General features: G+C 42.4%; 1 protein-coding gene across 5 annotated transcripts in view; it reads right to left on the bottom strand.

Annotated features, from left to right (window-relative positions):
• The window catches only part of acsf3 (acyl-CoA synthetase family member 3), a 70231-nt gene extending 51415 nt beyond the window's left edge, over positions 1-18816 (bottom strand). For 3 of the 5 annotated variants that reach the window (XR_003462725.1, XR_003462726.1, XR_003462727.1), the window contains exons 1-7: positions 18684-18815; positions 14611-15420; positions 9791-9946; positions 5738-5892; positions 5369-5514; positions 1350-1447; positions 857-983 (exon numbers count right to left, since the gene is read on the bottom strand). Coding sequence is in view for 2 of the 5 variants with exons in the window: in XM_019253881.2 (XP_019109426.1) it covers positions 857-983; positions 1350-1447; positions 5369-5514; positions 5738-5892; positions 9791-9946; positions 14611-15330 (1402 nt within the window). In the remaining 3 variants the exon portion in view is untranslated. Of the gene's footprint in view, positions 1-856; positions 984-1349; positions 1448-5368; positions 5515-5737; positions 5893-9790; positions 9947-14610; positions 15421-18683 lie in introns of all 5 variants that reach the window. The other 2 variants (XM_019253881.2, XM_010735718.3) reach the window with 2 other exon arrangements.
• Positions 18817-24643: the final 5827 nt, after the last annotated feature.

The raw sequence follows: 24643 nt of genomic DNA, 5'->3' as shown, positions 1-24643 counted from the left end.
CATCCCCACTCTCTCTGGAGCCTTACACGCCACCCTTTGTGGACTCCTTCTAACCCGTCCACCACTACATCTCCAAGCTCGATACTTCCAGCTCTTTCCTCACTCGTTTGCTTCTGGCTCTTATCTCCTGTTGTCTACATGAGAATTAAAAGCTCCAACTGCTTCTGCCATCCCTCCTGTACTCCCCCTCCATTTCCCTCCCCTCCCCAAGCCAACCTAACGCCGGTCTCCCGGTGGCTTTGCAGTAAAGCTGAGCTCCTTTGGGGGGTGGCAGAAAGAGAATTGCTGGGCTGCAGGGTGAGAGAGCCTCTGATGACAGCCTCCCTGTGTGCTGCCACACACACACACACACACACACACACACTAAAGAAAGAGGGAGAGAGGGAGAGGACGAGCGAGAGAGCAATACTTGGTTTCTCAAGACCCAGAGCAGTCACAACCACTTAGGAGGAAAAATGCCCTGCAGCACCAAAAACACACATAGTCCATTTATCACTCCCTCATAGTCCCCCCCAAATTGTGCGCACACACACACACACACACACACACACACACACACACACACACACACACACAGTACAAACATACTCAATTTGTAAGTGTGTGTATGCTTTCCTGAACTGGACTCCTGGTTTTTCAAGTGTTTAAAAGGAAGCCCTGAAAGTGCAGTCTGCAGCAGAGATGAACAATTTTTTGACATCTTTCCCCCCTCCTGTGAATTCTGACAGTACAACTCATGTAGATGCAATTAGTGGCAGACTTTGCTCCCTCCGAGGGAATGTGTGTGAAATGCGTGCGTGCATGTGTTGAAGTGCGAGTAAAGAGAAAAATGAGGTGGAGGTGGAGCATTTGGTACCTGTTTTGAACCAGCCGTCATCAGTGAAAGACTCTTTGGTCTCTTGGGGTTTGTTCCAGTACTCCTTAAAGACAGACGGCCCACGAACCAGAAGCTCCCCTTCCTTCCCCTCCAGACCTGGACGTACCTGCGATATAAATTCACAGAGTGAATGATGCTTAAATGATCCTGACGAGGATAAGCGGTTACAGAAAATGAATGGATGGATGGACTATTCACTTGATGATGACGCCAACAACAGCAAGACAACACATGCTAAAGCGAATCCAACCTGCATGCAGAGCTATGAAGCCAAAATACTGTATTTCCATTGGTAATAAATACACTTAAAAAAAGATATTATTCCATATGTTGAATTTATTTCTGGAAAATATGCAGTCACTATCTGTATCCTGGCTTGTGCAGTGGAATCTGCAGTTTGAAATTAAAAAATAAATCTTTAGTTTTTCATCCACTGTCCGCAGGAAAAATCAGCCTAGAGCTCATTGATTACCTGAGTCTCTCTGTGATTGCCCTCCACAATTGTAGTGTTGGTTGTGTTATTCATGACAATCCGAACTTCAACACTAGGAAGTGGCAATCCCACAGCCCCTGTCAACAAATCAAGCAGAAACACACAAAAAGACACATGAGTACACGGGGAAACAGTCGGTTTGAAAGCACGATGGGAAGATTTTTGTCGAGCTCTCACGCAGCCAGTGGAGTGATCTTCATCAACCTTCAGTGCAGGATTTCTACCACAGTGGGAGTGCTCACTTCCAAGATGGCATTAACCTCCGTCTGCGGGGCACAACTGGTCACTGAATGGTTTGCTGAGCTCGTAAAAACGCTAAACTGAAAGCCATTCGTCTCAGCAGTCACCTTACTTGGACAGTAATGTGGATTTTTGGGGCAGCGGCCTGATGCAGCTGTTTTCCCTAACATCAAGTAAACTCCAAGTAAGAGAACCGTTTTTGGACTTTTGTAGACTTGTTAGATTAGAAACTGTACCCAGAATACACTACAATCTATCCAAAGGAGTCATTTTTGGATGATGCTGATCTGCAGCATCAACAGCAACCCAAAAAATCCCAATATCACCCTCCCCCTGACACACACAATGCCAATCATACTCCACATAACAAACAAAGTACTGACTGTACAGCAGAATTCAGTCCTAACCACTGCTGAGTTCTTGACAAGGCTTTTTATTGCAGCACAGTTGCATAAAATGTCATAAGTGAGGTGAGAAATTATGAAATACAATAAGGACTGTCAAAATGAGGCGAGCTGCAGTCATGTTAAAGTGAAACCATTAATAAGAAACGTGTAAAAAAAAAAAAGTGTTACAAACTGAAAATTCCCACATGACCTGAAATCACCTGCAGTCTCCAGCTTTGTATGTGTGTGAGTGTGACCTCACGAGTTAAGTAATTATAGCAAAGAGTGCACATGGGGATGCACTGAGAAGGTCTCAGTGGCCTTCTGTGTGTGTGTGTGTGTGTCTGCCTGCCTTAAGGCTATTATGCCATTTCACAGACCACTGCTCTCCCAATAAAGAGCAGGTCAGGTCCTGATTAAAGAGTGATTCTCTCACTTCATATTGATCTAATCCACTCCGGTCCTGATTGGCAATGTCCATCACACACACTCACATCGCTCGTGCTCAGCCCGGCAGGGAAAACCAACAGCCCGCAAAAAGTAGCTGTTTGTCAGTGGACAAGTGGGATAACAACCAAGAAGGTTAGACAAGACGAATCTGGCCATAATGATCAATATGATCCTACGGTTCTTTTCAAAATATAAAAAAAGTTGTGCTGTTTTGTGTAAAGAAGTGAATTATAACTGTAGAGCACACCTGGTAAATAAGAGATGACAACAGCTAAACAATCTCTCAGCCTCTCGCCCTCTGAACGAGGTGAAGAGTTCTTCACCTTGTCCAGCAAAAAAAAAAAAAAACATCTACAAAATGACAAAAACAGACTCCTCTCCCTCAGAGAGTCTCCAAAATCCATTTTACGGTGCAATTCAGGGAATGTCTCTCTCTCCCCTTTCATGCCCTCCTCCATCATCATTTCCCGCTTCCCCTCTCACGTCGGGAGCTTGTAGCATTTCTGGTTTCGATGATTCAACAAGATTGAGTGCCATTTTGAGGAGTACGGGCAGGTTAAAAATGTTTCCCACATTCTGGGTGGGAAAAGATCTGTGCAGTGCGGAGAAAGAATGACAATTGTCCAGATAGGATTGTTCTATGGTTATTCTTGCAAGACGGCATCGGGGAGAGGACAAACATAGGACGGGAAGGTGCGACCCTGTCTCTGTTCTCTAGGTCGGTAAAAAGACAAAAAAAGGAAGCTGGCAAGTAGGAAGAAAAAGAAGAAAGGGGCAGCAGAATGAGATAATAATACGATGGAAAGAACTAGGTTGAACTAATCTCACATATTTACATCTCAACAAGGGCAATATGACCTAGAAAGCCACACTGCTGTTAATCTGGAATGCTCCAAAACTGTAAGCGACACAACAAAATCAGGCCAATTAGATGCCATAAATACAGTAGAAATTTATTAATAAAACCTCTGTCAATACGTGAATTAAGAGCTGAGTTGTCTGCTGCTTAGCTGGTGGAGGATATTAAGAAAGTGAGTGTGTATGTAAGAGAAGGAGTGAGCGAGTGACTCCACTCTAGAGAGTGTTTCCTATGGTTGCTATTGATCCATTTTAACCTACTTAAAGGCAAGACAGGAACACATTGACTCAAACAGGCACAAGCTCATGCCTGCACACACACACAGTCCACAAAAGTCTCCGCTGCAGTGGAAACATCAATAGAACCACAGACCTCTTGAAGCCATTCTTAATAATCACCTGAGAGGAATCAACACAGGCTGCTCACTTTATGCCAAACATAACTCTACAAACAAACAAAACAAGACCTCAACAAAACAGCCAGACAGAGGATTACTCAATCCGCTTGCAAGCTAATTAGCTTTACCTGTAAAAAGGAAAAGAGTTGGCAGGGGAACAGGAAGGGAAGCAGAAGGTGGGAGAGGGAGAAAAGGGGGGAGGTAGGGTGGGCGGGGGCAGGAGGAGACAGGAGAAGAAAGCAACCACCGCAAGTCTGACCTCATTTCCAGACCTCGCCTTTGTCTCTGCATGTGTGAGGGAGGTGTAGTTGGGATCATGGGGTTTTATCTGACATCACACCAGAGAAAACCGCGTATGATAAAAAACAACAACAACAACAACAACAACAACACATGAAGCCGAGGTACTGAATGAAGCTGGTGGGGGAGGTAGAACGATATCAGAGATATTTGAAAGATTTGTGATGAGGAAGTGGAAATTTACTACGCGTGTGGTCACACAGACCGCTTTGGTTTCTTTGGTTAAAAGTTTTTAACCCTGTTTCTGCTGAGAAACGCGTCCACGGCATAGTGAAATACAGTCATTAAAATGATGTTAAAACAATGATTATATGTCGAGGATCTAGACGTCGAGAAGCTTTTGATCAAATTTGGCCCCTGTTTTAACAGAAGCACTAACAAATCAGAAAAAAAAAACTTTTAATGGGATGTGCTGTAATAAACTCTGGAAAAAAACGCAGTCCTCTTCATGAAGCTCTGTCTAAATCCATACACTCTGCCCACGTTTCCTGGACACATATTTTTTTAAAATATTTTGAATGTGATTGTAGTAGAAATAATCACTGATTGGGAGTTTTTTGATTAATAATCATAAGATAACTGAAGAGTAGTTCCAGCTACTGTACATGTAGGGCTTCATTACCACACTGCACAAAAAACAAACAAAAGACGGAACATTTTGATGATTCTTTTCACTGAAAGAATTAATTTCATGAAAACACACAGATTTTATACAGTATTTGTAATATTTGTGTCTGTAGCAGTGGAGTGGAGCGTGCAGTTAAAAACCAGACACACAATGTCAACAACATTCCCTGTGCCTCAAACATCCACTGGACCTGTGAATTAGAAACCATTTATTCTTACCGTCTATGTTCAGTTTTTGTTCTTTAAACGCATGAATATGACTATTCATACACAATCTACTTGTGCTGTGCATACTATATATACTGCAATATCCGCCTACCCCATGTACATAATACAACATAGTGGTGTAATAAAATACATTATTTACTGTATTTTATTTTCATTGGTGGTCAGACCACAAGAACACCTGGGAAATGTCACACTCTGTGCTGACTGTCAGATGTCAAACCTGTCTAGAAGTAAACGTTTCTTTCCAGCTTAGTTTCCTGCAGTTGGCTCGTAACCTCACCACATGTTGTGTGACATTGTTCTTCTGCATCAGAGTGAAGGAGCTGAAATAAACAACTCTGAAAATATTGCTGCTTCGAAGCTGACCTGAAGTTTACCTTTATCTTACTTTTACTTTTTTTTCCTATATATAGATAGTAATAATATAGATATATATATATGTCTTTCCATACTGAATAAGCAGAAGTGTAGGTGGGTGTAAAAGTGCATCCAGTCAGTCAAACTCTTGTACCTGGGATGCGTGGGCCCTTGAGAGGGTTAGAAAGTGCCATGCCGATCTCGGTCATGCCGTATCGTTCCAGCAGTGTGTGTCCTGTAATCTCCTCCCAGCGCTGCAGAGTGGGAAGAGGGAGAGCGGCCGAGCCTGAAACCATCACCCTGAAGGGAGAGAGCCGGACGTGAGGGAAACACTTCAGGCAAATAACACATTCCTAAGTTATATCATGCCATAAAAACTTTGTGAAACATGTCAAGTTAAAGCCGGAAGTAAAGTGCTTCTTCAAAATAAGTTAACTGCTACTGTGACACTTTTTGTCATGTATTTGTGTATTTGTCAAATACCAGTGAGTAAGTTGTCTGTCATTGATTGCACAGCCAGTACCTGATCCTCTCTTTGCAGACTGCTTTGACAAAGTCCTTGACATGAGGTTGTGTGAAGTGCTGATCATAGTACTGAATCAGCTTAGAGTAGATAGTAGGCACGGCCATGAACACGTTAGCCACGGGAGCCTTGGAGCTCAACAGCATCTCCCACACCTGGGAAAGAAAGAGAGAGATAAGCACAACATAACCGAAGAGGGAGGAAGGGAGAGGGATATAAGGAAAGGCATAAAGGAAAGATCTAATGGACAGGGCCATTCAAACTAAATGATTACATCCAGATTCATTCCATTAGTGCATGCGCAAGTGACATTTTTTTCTTTTATTTGATGTAAATGGCAGAGTAAGGTCTAGACAGCAGCCTCATATTAAACCTGTCAACACAACGCTGAAAAAAAAGACAAGGAAAAAAAAAAAAATAAGTCAAGATTTGTAAAGGTCAGAGGGAGGAAAACAGCAGAGTGCTGTAGGGCAGAGCTGGCACGATGGCCAGTTAAAAGGCCTGCTGCACGCTACTTTTGACAAATGTGCTTTTTTTTTTTGACTGTTGCAGAAAGAGCCACTCGTGTCTTCCTCTGCAACAAGCACGCTGCCTTGAGCTTTTAAATCACACACGCGCACACACACACACAAAGGATAGCGAATGTCGTCAACATACATCGTCAACTAAATGCACATATAAAAACACTGTTCAAATATCACATAAACTCACTTGTTCAAGGACAAAGACATTTTACACACCCCGCCCCACCCACTTTACCTCATCCCTCACACAACACACACACACACACACAGTCTGGGTACATCGCAGTAGACGATGGGAGGATGGGACGACAGCATGAATTAAGTGAAGGTGAACGACAGCTTCTCTAAGTCCCGTCCTCACCCCCTTGGGAGAAAAATGCTCCTCCCCAGCTGTCTCCCCTCCCCTCCCCTCTCAGTCTACTTATCCTCGCTTCTTCTTTCATTCTACCTCCATTCCCCAAGTGCTTCTTTTTCATTTTCTTCTTTCATCTCTGACCCCACATCTTCCCTTCATCTTTCTTTCTCCTCTCTCCCCTTCGCTCCCCCCACTCACATTCACTTACCTTCTCTCTCCATTTCGTAATTTCCTGCTTCGTTGCCTCTGCAGTCTCTCTCTCTCTCTCTCTCTCTCTCTCTCACACACACACACATATATATATACACACCTAGACACGTACTCACACACTCAGAAAGATGCAGTCTTTCCCATCATCCTGCTCACCTGCAGTACCACCACATCCTTCTTAATGTGCCAACAATTTCTAAACTCTTCCTTCCACTTTTCCTTTTAGTGACCTCTCTGTGGACGTCTAACTTCTCCTCTGATCTCCCCGGCCTCTAATAAACAAACATAAGTGAAATATATCGACAAATAGCGGCAGGATGATTAAGACTTGTCAACAATGTGAGTGGGCCCGTATCCCATTCCTCACAATATCCTTACACGGTGAAAAATTGTGGCCGTTCACAGTTCACCTGTGCACATACAGAATAAAACTTTGTGCAGAGGGAAGGATTATTAACTGACTGTGCCCTGACCATTCTGGGTGGGGTGTCTATCAAGTGCAGTGGAGCGCTTCCAGCAAGCCCAGTTTGCAGGGGAGAGGAAGGCAATTTATGTCTGTCAAAGAGCTGGCCTCCACCTGAGGGACAGGATGTGGTGAGAACCCAGAGCCATGGCCTGCATCCTAAACAACTCAATGAGTTCTGCACTCTGCGCTCAACCACTCCCTCACTTTCTGAGAAGAACCGGACGTTCAACGTCAATACATCCATAGCACAGTGTATCAAAGGTTGCCATCGATGATTGGTCAGATTTTTAGTTCATTTCGTTTGGTAAATGTGCAAACTGTGTTTTACTTAGAAAGGGTTATGTACAGTACTGTGAAGTTAAAAATTAATTAAAACTTGTGCAAAACATTTTCATGGTCCTCAGTGTAAGGCATAAAAAAAAGTAGTTTTAGGATTGGGACTGAAACTCCGGTATCACACTATCAAAATAAGGGTCCAAAGACATGTTAGCAGCTCTATGAGGCTCTGTGAGGCTTTAGTTTGACTCACTGGTGCTAACAAGCTCACAATGACAATGTTAACATGCTGTTATAATATCTACCATGTGCTTCGTAGTTAGTTTAGCATGTTAGCATGCAACATTTGCTATTTGCTGAAGCTGATGGAAATGTCAATCATTTCAAACTACTTTGAACTGATGATGGCGCTAGAGGAGATGTCATCTGCGTTTACAATTAATTCTGAGGAGAACATAAACATCTGCACCACAATTTTATGATCCTTTTAATAATTGTTGAGACACTTCATTCAAAACTGCTTTAGTGTGCTGGAAAAGGAAAATTGGGGCGGATCATCTTCTGTGGACCACGAATGTCTGCATCATATTTTGTAAAAATAAATCCAGTAGATGTTCAGATATTTCACAGGATAAATGAAATATTTCTGGTAGCGCTATGGGAAAAGTGAGGGGGATCACCAAAGTCAGTAGGTTTCATCCTCTTGTGACCATGAGTCTGTGTACAAAACTGCATGAAATCCATCCAATTGTTGCTGAGATATTTCTGTCTGGACCGACATTGTCATGCCGGGAGCCTAAACACTGTCAGCATGCTTTATCCAACCCCCAAGTCTTGTCCAACCGAAACCATTCAAGTATGAAATATTACTTAGAGGTATTAGTTTTGACTTTGAATTATAGTCCAAGCAGATGTGAGTGTGTAAAGATGCTTTTAAAGTAGCACCTCCATCAATCAGGCAACTTAATAAAATGCCTTTACGTGTTAGAACTCGCTGAATTGATGTATTATCCCTGCCTCTTAATAAATATCTCAACAATATCTACAGTATTACAGTCGAGCTGAACATTTTCTGAATGGGTTAATGAATAATTGACTCATGGTTAATCGTAGTGGTCCATGGGGGATTCAAATAAAGGAGCAAAATCTGACCAGCGCTGTGTGAATCATCCTCTGTGAGTCTGCAGCAGCACACTTGAAATAGACTTATGTGCGATTTACTGGATCACAATTCCTGCACTGAAAATTTTTTGTCACTATCTCCAGGCGAAATCAGAAGGAAAAAAAAATCAATGGCGGCCTCTGCTGCCTAGGCTACCCTTCAGAGATCTTAGGGGATAGAAGAGACAGACTATCGATCACTTCATCAACGTACTGTAACTTCAGGAGGAGGAGAATAAAGGCTTTTTTCTGAGGGTGAGAGGAGGGGTTTTGTGGTTTGGTGCACAAGGTCAGGGATAACAGCTGAATACTGATAGCTATAACAGTGTAGCAATACCCGTGTTGACAGATACATATGTCCTTTAAAGACCTTTCCTTTCCATCTACCGTCACTGCCACTGAGCTCTGGAGGTCCTGACATACAAACAAAAAAAACACACATACATTGGAAAACATGTGCATTTACAGTCCTATATCTTCCAAAGCCACACACACACACACACACACACACACACACACACACACACACACACACACACACACACACACACACACTTAGCGCCCCATCTCCCCCTCCTTTCTCAGGGCCGAACAAGCAGTATCATCCTTCAATGTCAGCTCATCGATTGATCTGCTGCTTAAGCCCCTGCCGTGAGTCGGCACTGGTCAGATACAAAGCCACACAGGGCAATTCATCACTGAGCCCCAAACACTTAGTTTGACAGTCAGAGAGGGAGGAGGAGGACAGACTGATAGAAAGAGAGAGGGAGAGGACATAAAGGCGGGGTGAAAATGAAGGAGAGGAAAAGTGGAATGGGAAACACTGAAAGAGAAAGAGGGAGTGATGTGAAAAGAACTGAAAAAGGTCTTTTTCAACCCAGCAGCATCGTGTCCATTCAGGACCTGGAAATCTGAAATACTTGTTAGCGTGGCTGTCAATGATAGCTTCTGTAGTCACCTCCTGAGCTTTACAAGTGTACAACTGCCTCTTTTGTTCAGGGCTGTTAATGAAAGGTATAGTGTAACGAGAAAACAAGAAGGAGACGGAGTGCAGTCTAGACCTTCTGAGGCTGGAAGTCAGGCACCATGACGCAGGTGGCGCCCACCCAGAGCGGGCACAGTAGCTTGTTAACGATGCCATGCACGTGGTGGAGCGGCAAGGTGTGGAGGATGATGTCATCTTTGGACCACGCCCACTCTGAAACCAGACATTGGACCTGAGGAGTGAGAAAAGAGAAGAGGCAGAGGGCTTTATTTGACAGAGACAGTTTGAAGAGTGACAGGAGTGTGGGGAGAGAGAGATGGGGAATTACATGTGGGAAAGAGCTACAGGTCGGATTCAAACCTTGGGCCCCCGCTGCAAGGACTGAGCCTCTGTACATGTGGCGGATGCTCTACCGACTGAGCTAAACGACACCCCATGCAGTTTACTTTTTGTACCTAGTTTCCTCCGCTGTACTCACACCTTAATTAGAAATGTCTTGTTTTTGGAAAAATGATTCCTGACAATAGCCAGAAACACCTCACTCTGTGAACATGAATTTGTTTTGTGTTGGACAGCATAATAATGATTCAAAATCATTGGAACAAACTGGTCTACTGCAGCCCCTGTTGGTGTATCTCTTCAGAAATTAATTCCCCCCTGTGTGATGTGCAAATAAACTGAGTATGAATAATATTTAATATAGAAAGAACAGTGAACAGTGAAATCTGATGTTTATCCTTCGTGTTTTGAAAAGTGAAATACTGCTATCATTACATCTCAGCGTGATGTCACATCATCATGTTTTTTAGCACTTAGGAGGAATAAAAGACAAATCGCTATCAAACAATAACATAGGCTCAGAAATGCAAAACACGTCAACAAAAACTGTTTGGTAACAGCATTTTTATTGAGATTTAAGAGTTTGATTTATCCACTTAAAAAGTGAGTTGTTATCATGCAAGATCTGAATTGTAAATAGTGGATTACTGTTTCTCACAGAAATGAAGCCTGGAGTTATTTCAGGAATGAAGGATATAAATGTCAAATTTTTTTTTGTCAAGTAAAGTCAATTTTTATCTATATACTGTAGCTCAAAATCACAAATGAGTCTTTAACACCCCCTCCCTATTCTTAGACCGTCCTTATTTATATGCATCCACGCCTGATTCAAGTAAGGAAAAACTCCACTAACTTACCATTAAGGTTAATTTAGCTGCCAAAATGATATTTTTATGTTATAAAGTGGGAGGAAATTGAGCTTCATCATGAAACCACTTAGAACATTGCTGAGCTGCATGCTGGGAAATTGTGTTCTTGATAGGCTTACTGTTAAATTTTGGCTAAGGCTGTGTGAGAAAAGTTTGTACCTTTGAGTTAAATTGCATTATATTGTACATGTGTTGTGGTTACTATGCCCCATTCACTGTATATTTGTGTAAGCGCATAATAAAGTGTAATCTTGTTTAATACAGCGAAAGATTACAACCACAAATTGCTGACACACTTGCAGAAACACACACGCATGGTAATGTTTGGCTGTAAGAGCCGGCATTTGAAATCACAGCACCAACAACTAGGCCATGTAGGTCAGTGCGGAGTGGTCTTTTGTTACAGATGTCACTGCAGCTTTCTGATCACTCAGATGGCATTCAGTACCCCTCTGACACTGTTCGTGATGTTGGCGACTTTAACTATCACCATGCACAGAACACACCACAGGCACAGTCTCAATAATCAGGTTAGGGGATTGGTATTCAATGTTCCATTTATTAGGAAAAGTTGAAGCGTCCGTGTACAAAGCCGATTCCAAAAAAAGCTGGCCTTTGACCACCCGAGGCAGCGCTGCATTAAAACCAACATGAAACACAGTTTGGCGCTGCACCTACAAATGCAAGTTAAAGGTGATAGCTGATTAGTGAAGCTCATTCCCAGATGATCAATACCAACCGATGGAAACAGTAAGTGACGGATCAAAGTGAGACATACAACTGGCATTTAAAGCTTTCACCAGTAAGACTGACAACAACTTTGTCCAGAAATGCTGCCAACTTTGCTGGGCCTGAACTCATCTGAGGTGGACTGACGGAAAGTGAGTGACGGAAAAGAGTGCTGTGGTCAGCTGAGTCCACATTTCAATATGTTTTTGAAAATAATAGACGTTTTATCCTCAAGACTAAGGTGGAAAAAGACCATCCAGATACCAGTGTGGAAGGTCAGAATTTGTGATGGTATCGTGGTAACTTCCACATCTGTGAAGGCACCATTAATGCTGAAAGGTAAAAAGTAGGTTTTGGAGCAACAAGAAGAGGAAAAGATGTTAAATGCAAAACTTCAACAATTAGTGTTTAAACTTTAAATATTTGATCTTTATACATTATTCAATTGAATATAGGTCAGTAAAAGATTTGCATATCACTGCATTCTGTTTTTATTTACACAGTATCTCCACATCTTTTGAATTGGGGTTTTATTTCAATACCCAAAATTGTACAAAACAGATTGAGTGAATATATACGCAGTGTCAAAGACATCAGAAATGGCGACGTTTAGCTTACACTTGGGAGTGATTTGCTGAATTTATTTTCCTTTTGAGTTTGTCTCAAGTCTTCATTCACACATTAACCTGACAGAGGAGCTTTCCAAGAATTCTGACAACCTGATGTTGGTGCCTTCCAGGAAAACAGACAGATTCACTTAATCATTCACTCACTCACTCACTTCCCTGAGCCAGCTCGAGACAAATGAAGCTCTGCCGTCTTCCAGAGTGATTTAATTTTCCACACTATTGGACATGTGGGTCAATTTCGCTTAAAAATATACAGGAAAATCTTCAGGAGATCTTTAATGGCATAAATTAATGATTATTCAGGAAGCTCTACTGGAACAGAGAGGAATGATGCTAATCAGGGAGTCAAATATAGATGTGGGGGTGTCGAAACACTCAGAAAGATGCAGACATTTTATGTGTCTATGTTTATGAGATTTATAGAGCTCTGGATAGTCACTTCACTTCTTAATAGAATAGAAAGAATACTAAAGCTCCTGTCAATACGTCTTAAAAGGTCCAGTGTGTAAGGTTTTATTGGCAGAATATGGCACAAATTAGTATATTTTCATTAGTCCATAATCAACTCAAAGTAAGAATCATTGTGCTTCTGTTACCTTAGAATGAGCCTTTTATATATACAGAGGGAGTGGGTCCTCTCCTAAGAAGACCGCCATGTTTCCACAGCATGTCTAAATGAACAAATCAAACACTGGTTCCAGATAAGGCCTTTCACAGCCATGGTACTACCGTGGATTACTATACTACCGGTGCCAGTTTCATCAAGAACGAACTCCATGAAGACAGCTCTGCTTCAATAGAAATTCGCTTCAAAACAAACAACAAGCTAAAGTTCTGTCTCGCCCAGACGCGCACGGCTTACAGTCACAAACACGAGACAACACACTCACCGTGGCAGAAAACACCGGGCCCGAGCGGCGAGTCTGCCACGGCAGCGGCATCAGTGGCACCACTCATTTTCTCAATAAACCAAGGTTGTTGTTTCAAACTTGTTTCAGTCTAATTCTCACTTCACCAGTATTATGTTTGTCATGCACCAAACAACATTATAAGTAATTAATAAGTATTTATAACTTGTACAAATACATTGCAGTTCATAAAAAATATAATAATAAAAAAAGGCTGCAGTATCGCGATAATACCCGGAACCGTGATACTTTGTCTGGTATAGTATCGTGGTTACTCATTTTGGTATCGTGACAACTCTAGTACTCAGTTGGTTGCATTCTGCAAGTTCACCTCTAGATGCTGCTAAATAAATAAATACACACTGGACCTTTAAGGAAGACGTTGAAATTTCATAATATACTAATATACAAATTTTTAGTCTGAACAGATCCAAAGAGTCGTTGTGTCACAGACAACCCTCGCCAGTGGTGGACTGGGACAAAAAAAATCGGCACTGGCATTTTGGACCAGCCCAGCCCACAACCAGGCGAATTTTTTTTCTCGTGCGCCCTAGATGCGCCGTGCGCCCTGCGCTACGCGGGCTCACGGAGACTTCGGCCCAAATAGCACGTCGGCCCACCGGGCAAATGCACAGTATGCCAGATTATCAGTCCGTGCCTGACCCTTGCTTAAATTAGCCAAAAGCTTTGTACAGGGATGGACGATATGGACTACTAAATTTATCCTGATAATTTCTGGTATTTATAACGATAAAACGATGATGGATAAACACCAATTCAGCCTAATCCTTTTGACTAGAAATCTATCACCAAAATAATAATAAAGGCTAGGGTGAGCTGGTGGTGGGCATGTCTATACCTGCTGAATGTAACCGCTGTGAAACAATCAGGAAATAACTTTTTATTTCTCTGATTAATAACAGCTTTATCGAGGTCTGCGCTCGCTCTCTGTTATTGTTACTTTATGTCTCTCTGCCAAAGCTTTAGAAGCTGGTACATAAAATAAACAAAGTGATAACACACACAGGTAGAGTATCAGAGTTTAGTCTGTGAATCCACCTGGATAGTCTCTGCTTTAGAGACATTTCAGGCTGTGGAGGTTTGACCGATCTGAATGTCTGATTGGCGGCCGGAGTGTGAGGAAAGAGCTCCTGCGGCGAGTGTGTCGTGCACATATATGTGTCATCAATAGGAATTTATCGTTTTTATCGTGGGATGACATATTCTTACCCTGGGGAATGTTTTGACGATATATATCGTAAACGATGACATATCGCACATTGCTAGCTTCGTAGTCTATCAGCAGCAGCTGCACCATTCTCAGTGATGTTAAAGCGACAAATCAACCTTTTTCTCTCTGATGAACATGTTCTGCCATCAAACTAGAGGTTAGAATGTAATTATAGTTTAGACAATATTTACCATGGCCTGGATGCTGCTGTGCGTATGTAGAACTCCCTTTGGTCTCCCTGTGGTACCGCTGGTGTAGATGATCATTGCCGGTCGATCAGCCCAGTCTGTGATGGCTGTCTCCTTCTCTTGAGTGTCCACCTCATCTGAAGTGCCCAGGTCAGATGTCGGGGGCAGTGTCAGGCACGGTAGCCCCAGCTTCTGCGCCAGTGACTCCAGGGTTTCAGCATAAGGATGTCCTGCCACCAGCAGTGAACTCTGGGAGTCAGAGATGATGTACTCCAGGTCAGATAGAGGGTGTTTTCGGCAGAGTGGCACTGCCGTCCCACCACTCATCCAAGCTGCCCACTGTGCCACTGTGTAGGAAGCATCATTAGCGCACAGAAAGGAGACTCGTTTGCCTTCCAGACCCCCAAAGTCAGAGTTGAGAGCGGTACTGATCCTGCCTGCAAGGCTGAGGCTGCTGCGATACAGCCGCTGGTAGCTATGGCTGCCACTGCTGTCTATGATAGCAAGCCTATCTCCAAACGCTGGAGCTCTGGCAAACACCGGCCTCTGGTTTATCCTTGATGATGGTGCTGTAGTCCATTTATGAGCCTTCCTTACAACCACAGTTGCCAGTGGCCATTGCACTGGCTTTGATGGCCAATGAGTTCTGAGACAAGTTGTTTTCCGGTGGGGTAGTGTCCACCTCAGAGAGCGACAGGCAGCAGCGACAAGTCCTGACGGCATGTTTGAGAACAACAGTTCAGACTCTCCCGAGTTAGAATCTCAAGATGGCTCCATCCTCTGTGTCTTGCATGCACTCAGATCTGATGAAATCTGTGATTAACAGAAAGAAAGGGCACGTGAGCTTAGTTTTATCCAGCGACACACAAAGTTCTCCTAATAAAAGCATTAAAATCTAATAATCTGGAGCGTCGGTTAGCTCAGTTGGTGGAGCATCCAAGCAAGCACAGGGTTCGAATCCAACCTGTGGCCCTTTGCTGCATGTAATTCCCATCTCTCTCTCTCTCCCCCCACATTACTGTCACTCTTCAGCTGTCTCTAGGGATCTCCCCCCACATTACTGTCACTCTTCAGCTGTCTCTAGGGATGGGAATAAAGAACCGGTTCCGTGTGTTTCAATTCCATGGAATCATTTGGCAGTTTATCTAATGATTCTCTTATCAATTCCAGAAAGCACGAATTACGTCACGTAACTTCAGCAAGAAGTTACGCACGCTCGATTCCAGCAAGCACGACTAATTACGCCACGTAACTTACACAAGTTTCGCACATGCAGTGCAATCAGTAGTAAACAATGGCACCCACTCGGATCAAACGCTCCAAAGTTTGGCTGCATTTTACCAAAACAGATGGCAACAGCTCAACTTGCAATCATTGCAAAGTGGAGATAACAGTGTCGGGAGGGAACACGACGAACATGCAGAAACATTTGCGCACACAACATGCAATATTTTTAAATGAATGTTGGGTTTTTGACACGCTTCGGACTGGAGATGAATCTCAACTTAGCAGCAGCGGCAGCAGCCAGGTGGCTATGACCACCTCTGTGGTTACTACGGAAGGTAGTTACACATTGTTACTATTATCTAGGCTGTGGGCCTCTTTTGACCTCGCTGTTGGTTTTGTAAGGTTGTGATACTTCTAACTGAAGTTTGATGCTGATCAAACAGCTTGTTCTCCTTTTTTTCCCTCAAATGAGAATCGATAAAAAATCGATAATGGAATCGGAAAAATCTTATCAATTCCCATCCGTTATTATCTCTATCAAATAAAGTAAAAAATAAAATCTTACAATAAAAATCCTCATGTCACTTTGACATTCACTTCTCCTGCGCTGTCATGCATCGCACACGGCACTGTTTCCCACGGCATGCAGCTTAAATGTTGCACAGACTGCAAAAAATGATATGATTAGTCAAATAATTCATTAGGTGAACACGAGGAAAGGGAGCACACATTTAGTCACAAATATCATCATAAAACACTGCATCCCACACTGACCATGATAAAACTCAGGCTTTCTGCTAAATGCATGAAGCTTCAAGTCCAAAACTACGGAAGCCCTAAAAGGCCATACATACATAAATTTTATTCCACCCGTTTTCTTGTGATAAAGAGATAATTTCCTCCGTTTTCTTGTGATAACGAGATAATTCATTCGAGATCTCGAGAAAACAAAATGAACGTATGTCTGCGAAAAACACAGATGCAAAACACTCTGCCCAAATATAAGTCACTTCTTCTGTCCAGAAACTAAACTGCTGATGATTAACACCACCGACTTTACACATGAGCTGCAGTTAGGTTATAACAACTCTGCCTGAGGACAGTCTGTGAGCAAATCATCCTGAAGAGGTCAGTTTGTTTTGTACAGAAGCCCTAAAATACGGAAGCCCTAAAAGGCCATACATACATACATACATACATTTTATTCCACCCGTTTTCTCATGATAATGAGATAATTTCCTCCGTTTTCTCGTGATAACGAAATAATTAATTCGAGATCTCGAGAAAACAAAACGATAGTCTAGTGTATTGAATCAAGTGCGCCCGTATTACAGAATGTATGGCAAATGCATGTAGTCCATGATACGGAGCGAGCAAACCTATTACATAATACATACATAATTTCTGACAAAGGTTGATACACTTGATCTCAGGACTGGAGTGAGGATTAGCCAATCAGCCATCAACCTTTGTCAGAAATTATGGCTCAAATGGATTTTACAGTAGAGTAAATATTGCACATAATGCCCTTTTCAAATTCAAAATAATGAACTTTGAGGATGCTCCAAAATGATACAGTAAATATGCTTGATACTGAGTGAGTGAACAGTCAGCATGGTCCTGACATCAAGTGTACAAACCTTTGTCAGAAATTATGGATCAAAGGGATTTTACAGTGGAGTAATAGGTTTGCTTGCTCCATATCATGGGCTACATGCATTTCACATACATTCTGTAATACAGGCGCAGTTGATTCAATACACTAGACCAAGGGTCAGCAATTAGCGGCCCGCGGGCCAAAACTGGCCCACCATCAATTATATCTGGCCCGCTAGATGACGTTGATTTATTTTTAAATATATATAATATATAAGATATATATATATATATATATATTTTTTTTTTAAAATATACTTTTAAACCTCATGTTTTCTGTCAAAAATACAACAATTCCACAGATTTCACAACATTATTGAAAAGTAGCTGATAAGTAACGTGACAGCAGCTTGGCACGTGCTGCGCTGTAACCTGTGGAAAATAGAAGTGCCTGTGTCCCTCTGCAACGGACAACGTGAACAAATATGTTTCATTAAATGAAAAAAAAAAAAAACAAAAAAAAAAAAAAACAAGGTCAGCTCAAATATCAAATAGCCTAAAAAATGTGAATGCACATCAGCGGCATGGGGAAACAGATCTGCGCTGCTGTATACATTAGTTACAGCAGGTTGCCTGTTTCATGACAGACGCCAGGAGATGCAGCAGTGGGCGTAATAACAGCACATGGAAGCAAATTAATGTTTTAAATTAAATTAAATGCATTTTTAGAGTTAAATAACGTTTATTTTTAATATAATAGAAAAAAATAGACCCCCCAGTAGGAAAGCATGGTCATGGCCCGGGTCCAAACTTATTTGCCGACCCCTGCACTAGACTATCGTTTTGTTTTCTCGAGATCTCGAATTAATTATCTCGTTATCACAAGAAAACGGGTGGAATAAAAAGTATGTGTGTATGGCCTTTTAGGGCTTCCGTACAAAACAAACTGACCTCTTCAGGATGATTTGCTCATAGACAGAGCTGTCACAACCTAACTGCAGCTCATGTGTAAAGTCGGTGGCGTTAATCATCAGCAGTTTAGTTTTCTGGACAGAAGAAGTGGATTATATTTGGGCAGAGAGAGTTTTTATTTGTGTTTTTTCGCAGACATACGTCTGAACAGGACTCGTGAGTGACGCCGCTTGTTGTTATGGCGACAGCTGAAGACGACACCGACACAGAACACAGACATGAACTCACTACAGCGAACAACACCTGAATATGTCTGAGTTTAAAAACAATAACACACTCACTTCATGTCCTTCATGTCCATCTTACCTACAACACACCGGCACGTCTTCAAGCCAAGGACGAGAGCAGCGGCATTAATCTTCCGGCATGAAACATGTCTCGGCTCAAAGGTTCCCGCCTCTCATGTACTGTACACACATAAAAACCCAGCAGAGACCTTCAAAATATATATATTTTTTAAACATTTTGTTTTGTTGATTTAATGAAGTTGCACTTCCGTAACATATTTTACTACTAGATGAAACCATTTACATGCATATAGGCTCACGACGTGCAGAGAATTATTCAGCTGTATTGATTTAAGGATGAGTTAATTAGATCATTTTCACCCTTTTTATATTTTAATATCTGATTTGATATTTTTTTTTATTTTTTTAAGATGATTATTTGGGCTTTTTTTTTTTTCAAGCTTGATTTTGATAGAGACAGCTGAAGAGTGACAGGAATAAGGGGAGAGATAGACGGGGAATGACATGCGAGAAAGAGACACAGGTCAGATTCGAACCCTGGGCTTCCACAGCAAGGGCTGAGCCTTCGCACATGGTTCGGCTGCTCGACCAACTGAGCTAAACAACACCCCTGATTTGATATATTTTGATACCAGATCTGATGTAGTACTTTCAGCTCCACAGACTACTAGTTTCAGATAATTGTATCATTGATTATAAAGCTACAAGACGGACTTGTTGTATTGTTGTCTGTCATCCTGTGGTTCCTAACTCCACCACATTTTCAAGGACCTGCACAGAGGCTTCTCACCAGAGACACAGATATGGGGAAGGTAGGGTGCAGCGTATATGCAGCTACCCCACACAGAGCTGTGTTTGGCTTTAGATCACATGCCAGTCCTACCACTCAGTGTGCCAACTAGCTTGGCTGGCTTCATCATCACAGTGCAAGTGGGCACATTCAGCCGCCAGCTGGCAGTCGCGGGCCTCAGATAAGAGAATGGTACAGACATGGCACACGTTCAAAAAGTTTTCACTTCCCTCCCCAAACCCCCTACACTGCAAACAAGGATGGCATGTTCCTAACGAAATTGGAGCCTTTGTTTCAGAGAACTCCCCTCCACTCTCAGGAATAGTATCGTCAAAGACCATTCGTGGGGAAAGCACTATTCAATGGGATGCTATGCTATCCCAGCAGCTATTTAATTTCCAGAGAACCCTTTATTCGTATGGCATTTGCACAGTCTTTCGTTTTTTTTGTTTTTTTTTTAAATGCAGATGGCACGGCCGCTTTTTCTAAGGATTCAACCTAAAAATGACCAAATGTCGTCTCCGATGAAGCGAAATCAGGCACAGGCGACCCATGTTTTTGGATTTGCTTCCTGGAAGTTGGCCATATTTTTGGCTTGCGTTATATGGGGACTGGAATCTGAGCCATTGAGAGACTTATTTATAGCTACTGGGGACCTGCAGAGATGGATGATGGATGCAGGAAAATAAAGGGCATCACGTATATGTCCGTTTGTGAGGGCTGAGAGGACAAGACATGAGGAGTTATGGTGACGGTTATGGAGAAAACACGATTAGACAGAGTATCTACCAGGAGCTGGCATTCTGTTGCAATGGCCTGCTGCCAACATACCATTCAGCAAAGACCTCCTGAAAGGATCTCGCCACTGATGGGCTGGACGGCCGCAAGCAGGCGCCAACTCCCATCTTGGCAAAGGACTGCATCTAAGGAAAAGGGAAAGAGGGGACCCCCCACAGATCTGTGAGAGGGGCTGAGATGGTAACACAAACCGTGGGGAGTACCCAAGCATGTGTCAGGTTGGCATCAATGTGAGAATGTCTTGGCAAGCGCTCCTGTCTCTCCCCTCCCACCCCAGCTCACACACAAACACACTGTTGCCCTGCTTGGAACACATGGTACATCAGCAGCGGCATCTGGCCGTGCTGACTCCTGGCAGCTGCGCTTCGTCTTCGCCAGTTGGGAGTCTTGGCACTGCCACTTCATCAACTACCTGTGGCTCCTCCCGGGTAAAAAGGCGAGCGATGAATTATTTCGAGGCTGCAGCTGCAAACTTGAATTTCATCCAAGAGATTCACTGTAAACATATGACTGCCTCATAGAGCACATGCCACCCACATGCCGCTTGTATTCTGCACAATGGGACTTGTGTGTCCTCATGTGATGGCATGGTTCATTTGAGGTAAAAGATGCACTGTGATGATTCTCTATGGTTTGTGTCTACGTCAAAAGCAAGTATCACTTAAAGGCCTAAAGAGAAACAAGCTACAGGCATCTGGAAGCCTTTGGCTTACACAAAGTTTCTTTTAAAGCCTTAAATGTACAAAAGGGTGCAAAAAACAAACATAACTGGCGGTAACAACATTCAGAAAGGTAATGTGTTTTGGGCTCAATGCTTTTCATCTGGAAGCTCTTTGTGTCGGAAAATGGTATTGAAAGATCAACTCAAAAGGATTACACTGAAAGGAATTTCCCTGTTTTCATAATGAACAAATGATTAGGTCACCTTTCAACTCCGCAATTATGGCCTCACATTCCATTTCTAATGGAGGTTTTGACAACCAAGGACATTTGCCTGAAGCACTCTGAATACATTTTAGCTTTGACACATGGATTGCGGAGAAAGAGTTGGACATCTTTGTCGGAAGATTACCTCCCCTCTTGAGGGAAAATTTCCAATGGTATCTCTGTGGGATGTGCTTGCAAAGATTTAATTACTTACATCTTGTTTTGGAAAGATGTCTACGATGATAGACAGTATAATGTAATGTTGTTGTGTTTAATGCTTAATTACTTCATTGGCACTGTCTTTTGTCATGGAATATAACATCTATTGGTCTGCATGTTTCCATTTAATCACAGAGGTGCATTTAATTCCTACTCCTCTCCATCTGTCTAGAGATGTGTTTGGCTCCTCGTGCAGTCTCAATTGATTTATCTTGTAGAGAAGCCTTCATGTTCTCAGGGAAAAACCCTAAGCTTTCAATTTATCCCAAATGTCAACTGTTATGTTATTCAAGTTTATATATATATATTTAAGTTATTGATCATATAGTTTGGGTTCTCATACATGAAGTTAAGTTCACATCGTCCACATTTTCATGATTTGCTCTTGGTTACTTGAGCACTGCATGACCCAAATTGAATTTAAAACTTCTTGTATTTTTTTTTCTTGCCTTGTTTTAAGAGAAATGTTTCTGGCAAGCTGTTAGAATTTGTCAAAATTCGACTACATTTCTCCCTTACACACACACACACACACACACACACACACACACACACAGACACACACACATATTCTCTCTTTTTTTCTGTGGGTGTTAGTCATCTGACAGTGACCCAGTGGGAGTTTTTTCTCCATCTGTGTCGGTCTGACCCATTTTAGCCCTCGGCCACGTCCAACTGTTCCGTTTCCCAAACATATGTGCGGTGGCAGGGGGATAAGCGAACCATCGCCGCGCGGGACCTGCAGACACACACTACAGATACGACACTGGACCCTGCTTTCCTGTTTGTCTGCTTCCCACAGCATATGCCATCATCAGTACTGGCCCAGAGGATTCACACCTTAGTGATTAGACAAAACACAACTACTGCTTCTCCTTTTCCTGCTCGGAGTCAAGGATGTTTGTTAGAAACCTGATTATCAAAGTAAATTTGTAAAGGTTTATTCCTGCTAATGCATTGTGTGTGTTGACTGCTTGCCCTCATTTGGCCTCTACTCACTTTAAGTTGTCATCATGATTCTGCATCTCATTCATTGTTTAACTGCTCTTATTCAGTATTCACCTGTATTTCTTCTGTTTCTGCTGGCCAGCCCTTGACTGGGTACTTGATTTGGAGGACAGACTGGCTAAATTATCTCTGCAGATCTCAACACTTGCCAGTGAGGGCAGAATAGGCCAACCAGAAGAGGGACTGAGTTAATTTTTTTTTCCGAGTGGTCCATGTTGGCAGATGAGATGGTATCACTGCACAGAGCCTGGACCCACTGGGGACTGTGGGGTGTGAGGCACATATGGGCAAACAGGCGGCTGATGAGCTGCTTACATGAGCCTCTCATCATGAGAGAGATGCCTCCACCAGAAAATTTGAATTGGCTATATGCTGTGGGTTTGCATTGTTTGGATTGGCGCAGAATCTTGCATTTAGGCTAGTTAGAGATGTTTGTCCGCAGAGATGCTCTCGATTTTTGTTAAATGTCACCCAGATTCTTCAGGGACAAACACTGTATAACAATAAAGGTTATATGAAACTTGTTATTGTAATTTACGCATTCTCTGAATAACTGAAGCAGACGGCGTGGTCAAAATGGACGGAATAAATTTGATTTAACTGTAGTCTTAAGGTAACTCACCTTAAATAAATGATATCCAACTTCCTGACCTACGGGTTGTAATAAGCTTTAGATCGCTCTGGAATATTTTGATGGCTTTCCACTAATGCCTTATTGATTCTCATCTTTCCCTTTTAACTCACACACATGAAAATGGAAACTATTCTGCTAGACAGAAGATCAGGACTTCCGCCCGTCTAATTCAGCTCACTAACTCAATCCTGCATCCTCAACAATATGCCGCCTCTTACCATTGAAATGGTCTCGTTCAAACAAGCACGCCAAAGTTGCATATTGTTGCACTATATTACATCCAGATACAAAGTGAAATATTTACTTCTTTCATTACTTTAAAAAAAATATGCTCATGATGTTGCTGTGGATAAGAACTGATTTTCACAGCAGTCCCTTGGACTATGTGGAAGATACATATATACATACATCTCATACATTTTTTTTTCTTATGCAATCCAAAGAAACTTTGGCAGGCATCTCTCTTGTTCCATCTTCTGCAATCATACGCATACAACAAGCACCCCTACTAGCCTTTACACACTCACATATACACACACAAACACTCTGAGGCTGCCAAACAGCATGGGTGGTGTGTTGTTCTCTGGGAGACAGTACCATATGTTGTCTAGCCTCCCAGGGAGGGCATCGCCTACTGTTGTTCTCATGTTGTCCTGACGCTAAAGGAAGACCACTGCAGTACAACACCTCTAGATTTCCTGTGCAGTTTATGCCATTTACTTTTCAACCTGTCTAGACTTCCCTTGCGGTGCAAGAACTCAATGAGATGTTGGATGCATTGTCATCTTGATCATTGGAATAAAAATGTCTTCTTAACAGCATAAACAATCCAGCTTTCCAAAAATGTAACAGCCTCTCACAGCCCTCTTTTCACCACAGTTTTGTTTTCTTGTAATCTATGTAATAGGAAGATAGGAAATACTACCAGCAGCACAGTGTGAACGGCTCTGGCAAAATGTAAACAAGTAAAAATCTGTTTGGATGGGTACTAGACAATGACTAACCTTGCAGGGAGAGGACCTGTCAATGCCTCTGCACATCTGCAGATGAGAAGTCTTGAAAAATTCATTATAGCCAGGCAAAGTGAAAAAGAAAAGACGCTTTTGTTCAGTTGTGCTGTCTTGGGTCTTTAAGAGCCCTTGGATTTGTCCTTTCTTCTCATTTTTGAGAGAAGAGGAGACAGAGTGACAAAAGAGGGACACAAGAAAGTAGACAGTAAAATTGTAGAGTGCAGGGAGATGAAAAAAAGTGTGTTTGGATACATTTGGTCAGGAGCGTGGGGAGGTGATGGGTGTTTTTGTTGAGAAGGGGGACGAAGGAAGGAGTGGGTGTAAGAGTGTGTTTGTGCATTGACTTGAGGGGTAGGGGATGCGTGTTCAGAATTTATCTTATCTGTGTGTTCATTACCACTTTGCATTTCAGGCAGAAAGCTTGGGTGCTCCACTAAATCGCAGGAAGGATTGTTAGACACGCGTGTTATTAATTTTTTCAGGGTCCCTGTGGCGTCTGTATGAATCTTAATGCTGCTGACTGGGCTGCAGCTCTATCGACTTTCTTTAAAATATGAAGAAGCTTTGCTGGAAGCGCCTGGGGTCATTAGCTGAAGAGTAGGCGCAA

The sequence above is a fragment of the Larimichthys crocea genome, chromosome VIII (assembly GCF_000972845.2).
Source record: "Larimichthys crocea isolate SSNF chromosome VIII, L_crocea_2.0, whole genome shotgun sequence".
Taxonomy (NCBI): Eukaryota; Metazoa; Chordata; class Actinopteri; family Sciaenidae; genus Larimichthys; species Larimichthys crocea.
The sequence above is the reverse complement of the archived record's forward strand: the minus strand, read 5'-3'. Positions and strand labels throughout refer to the sequence as shown.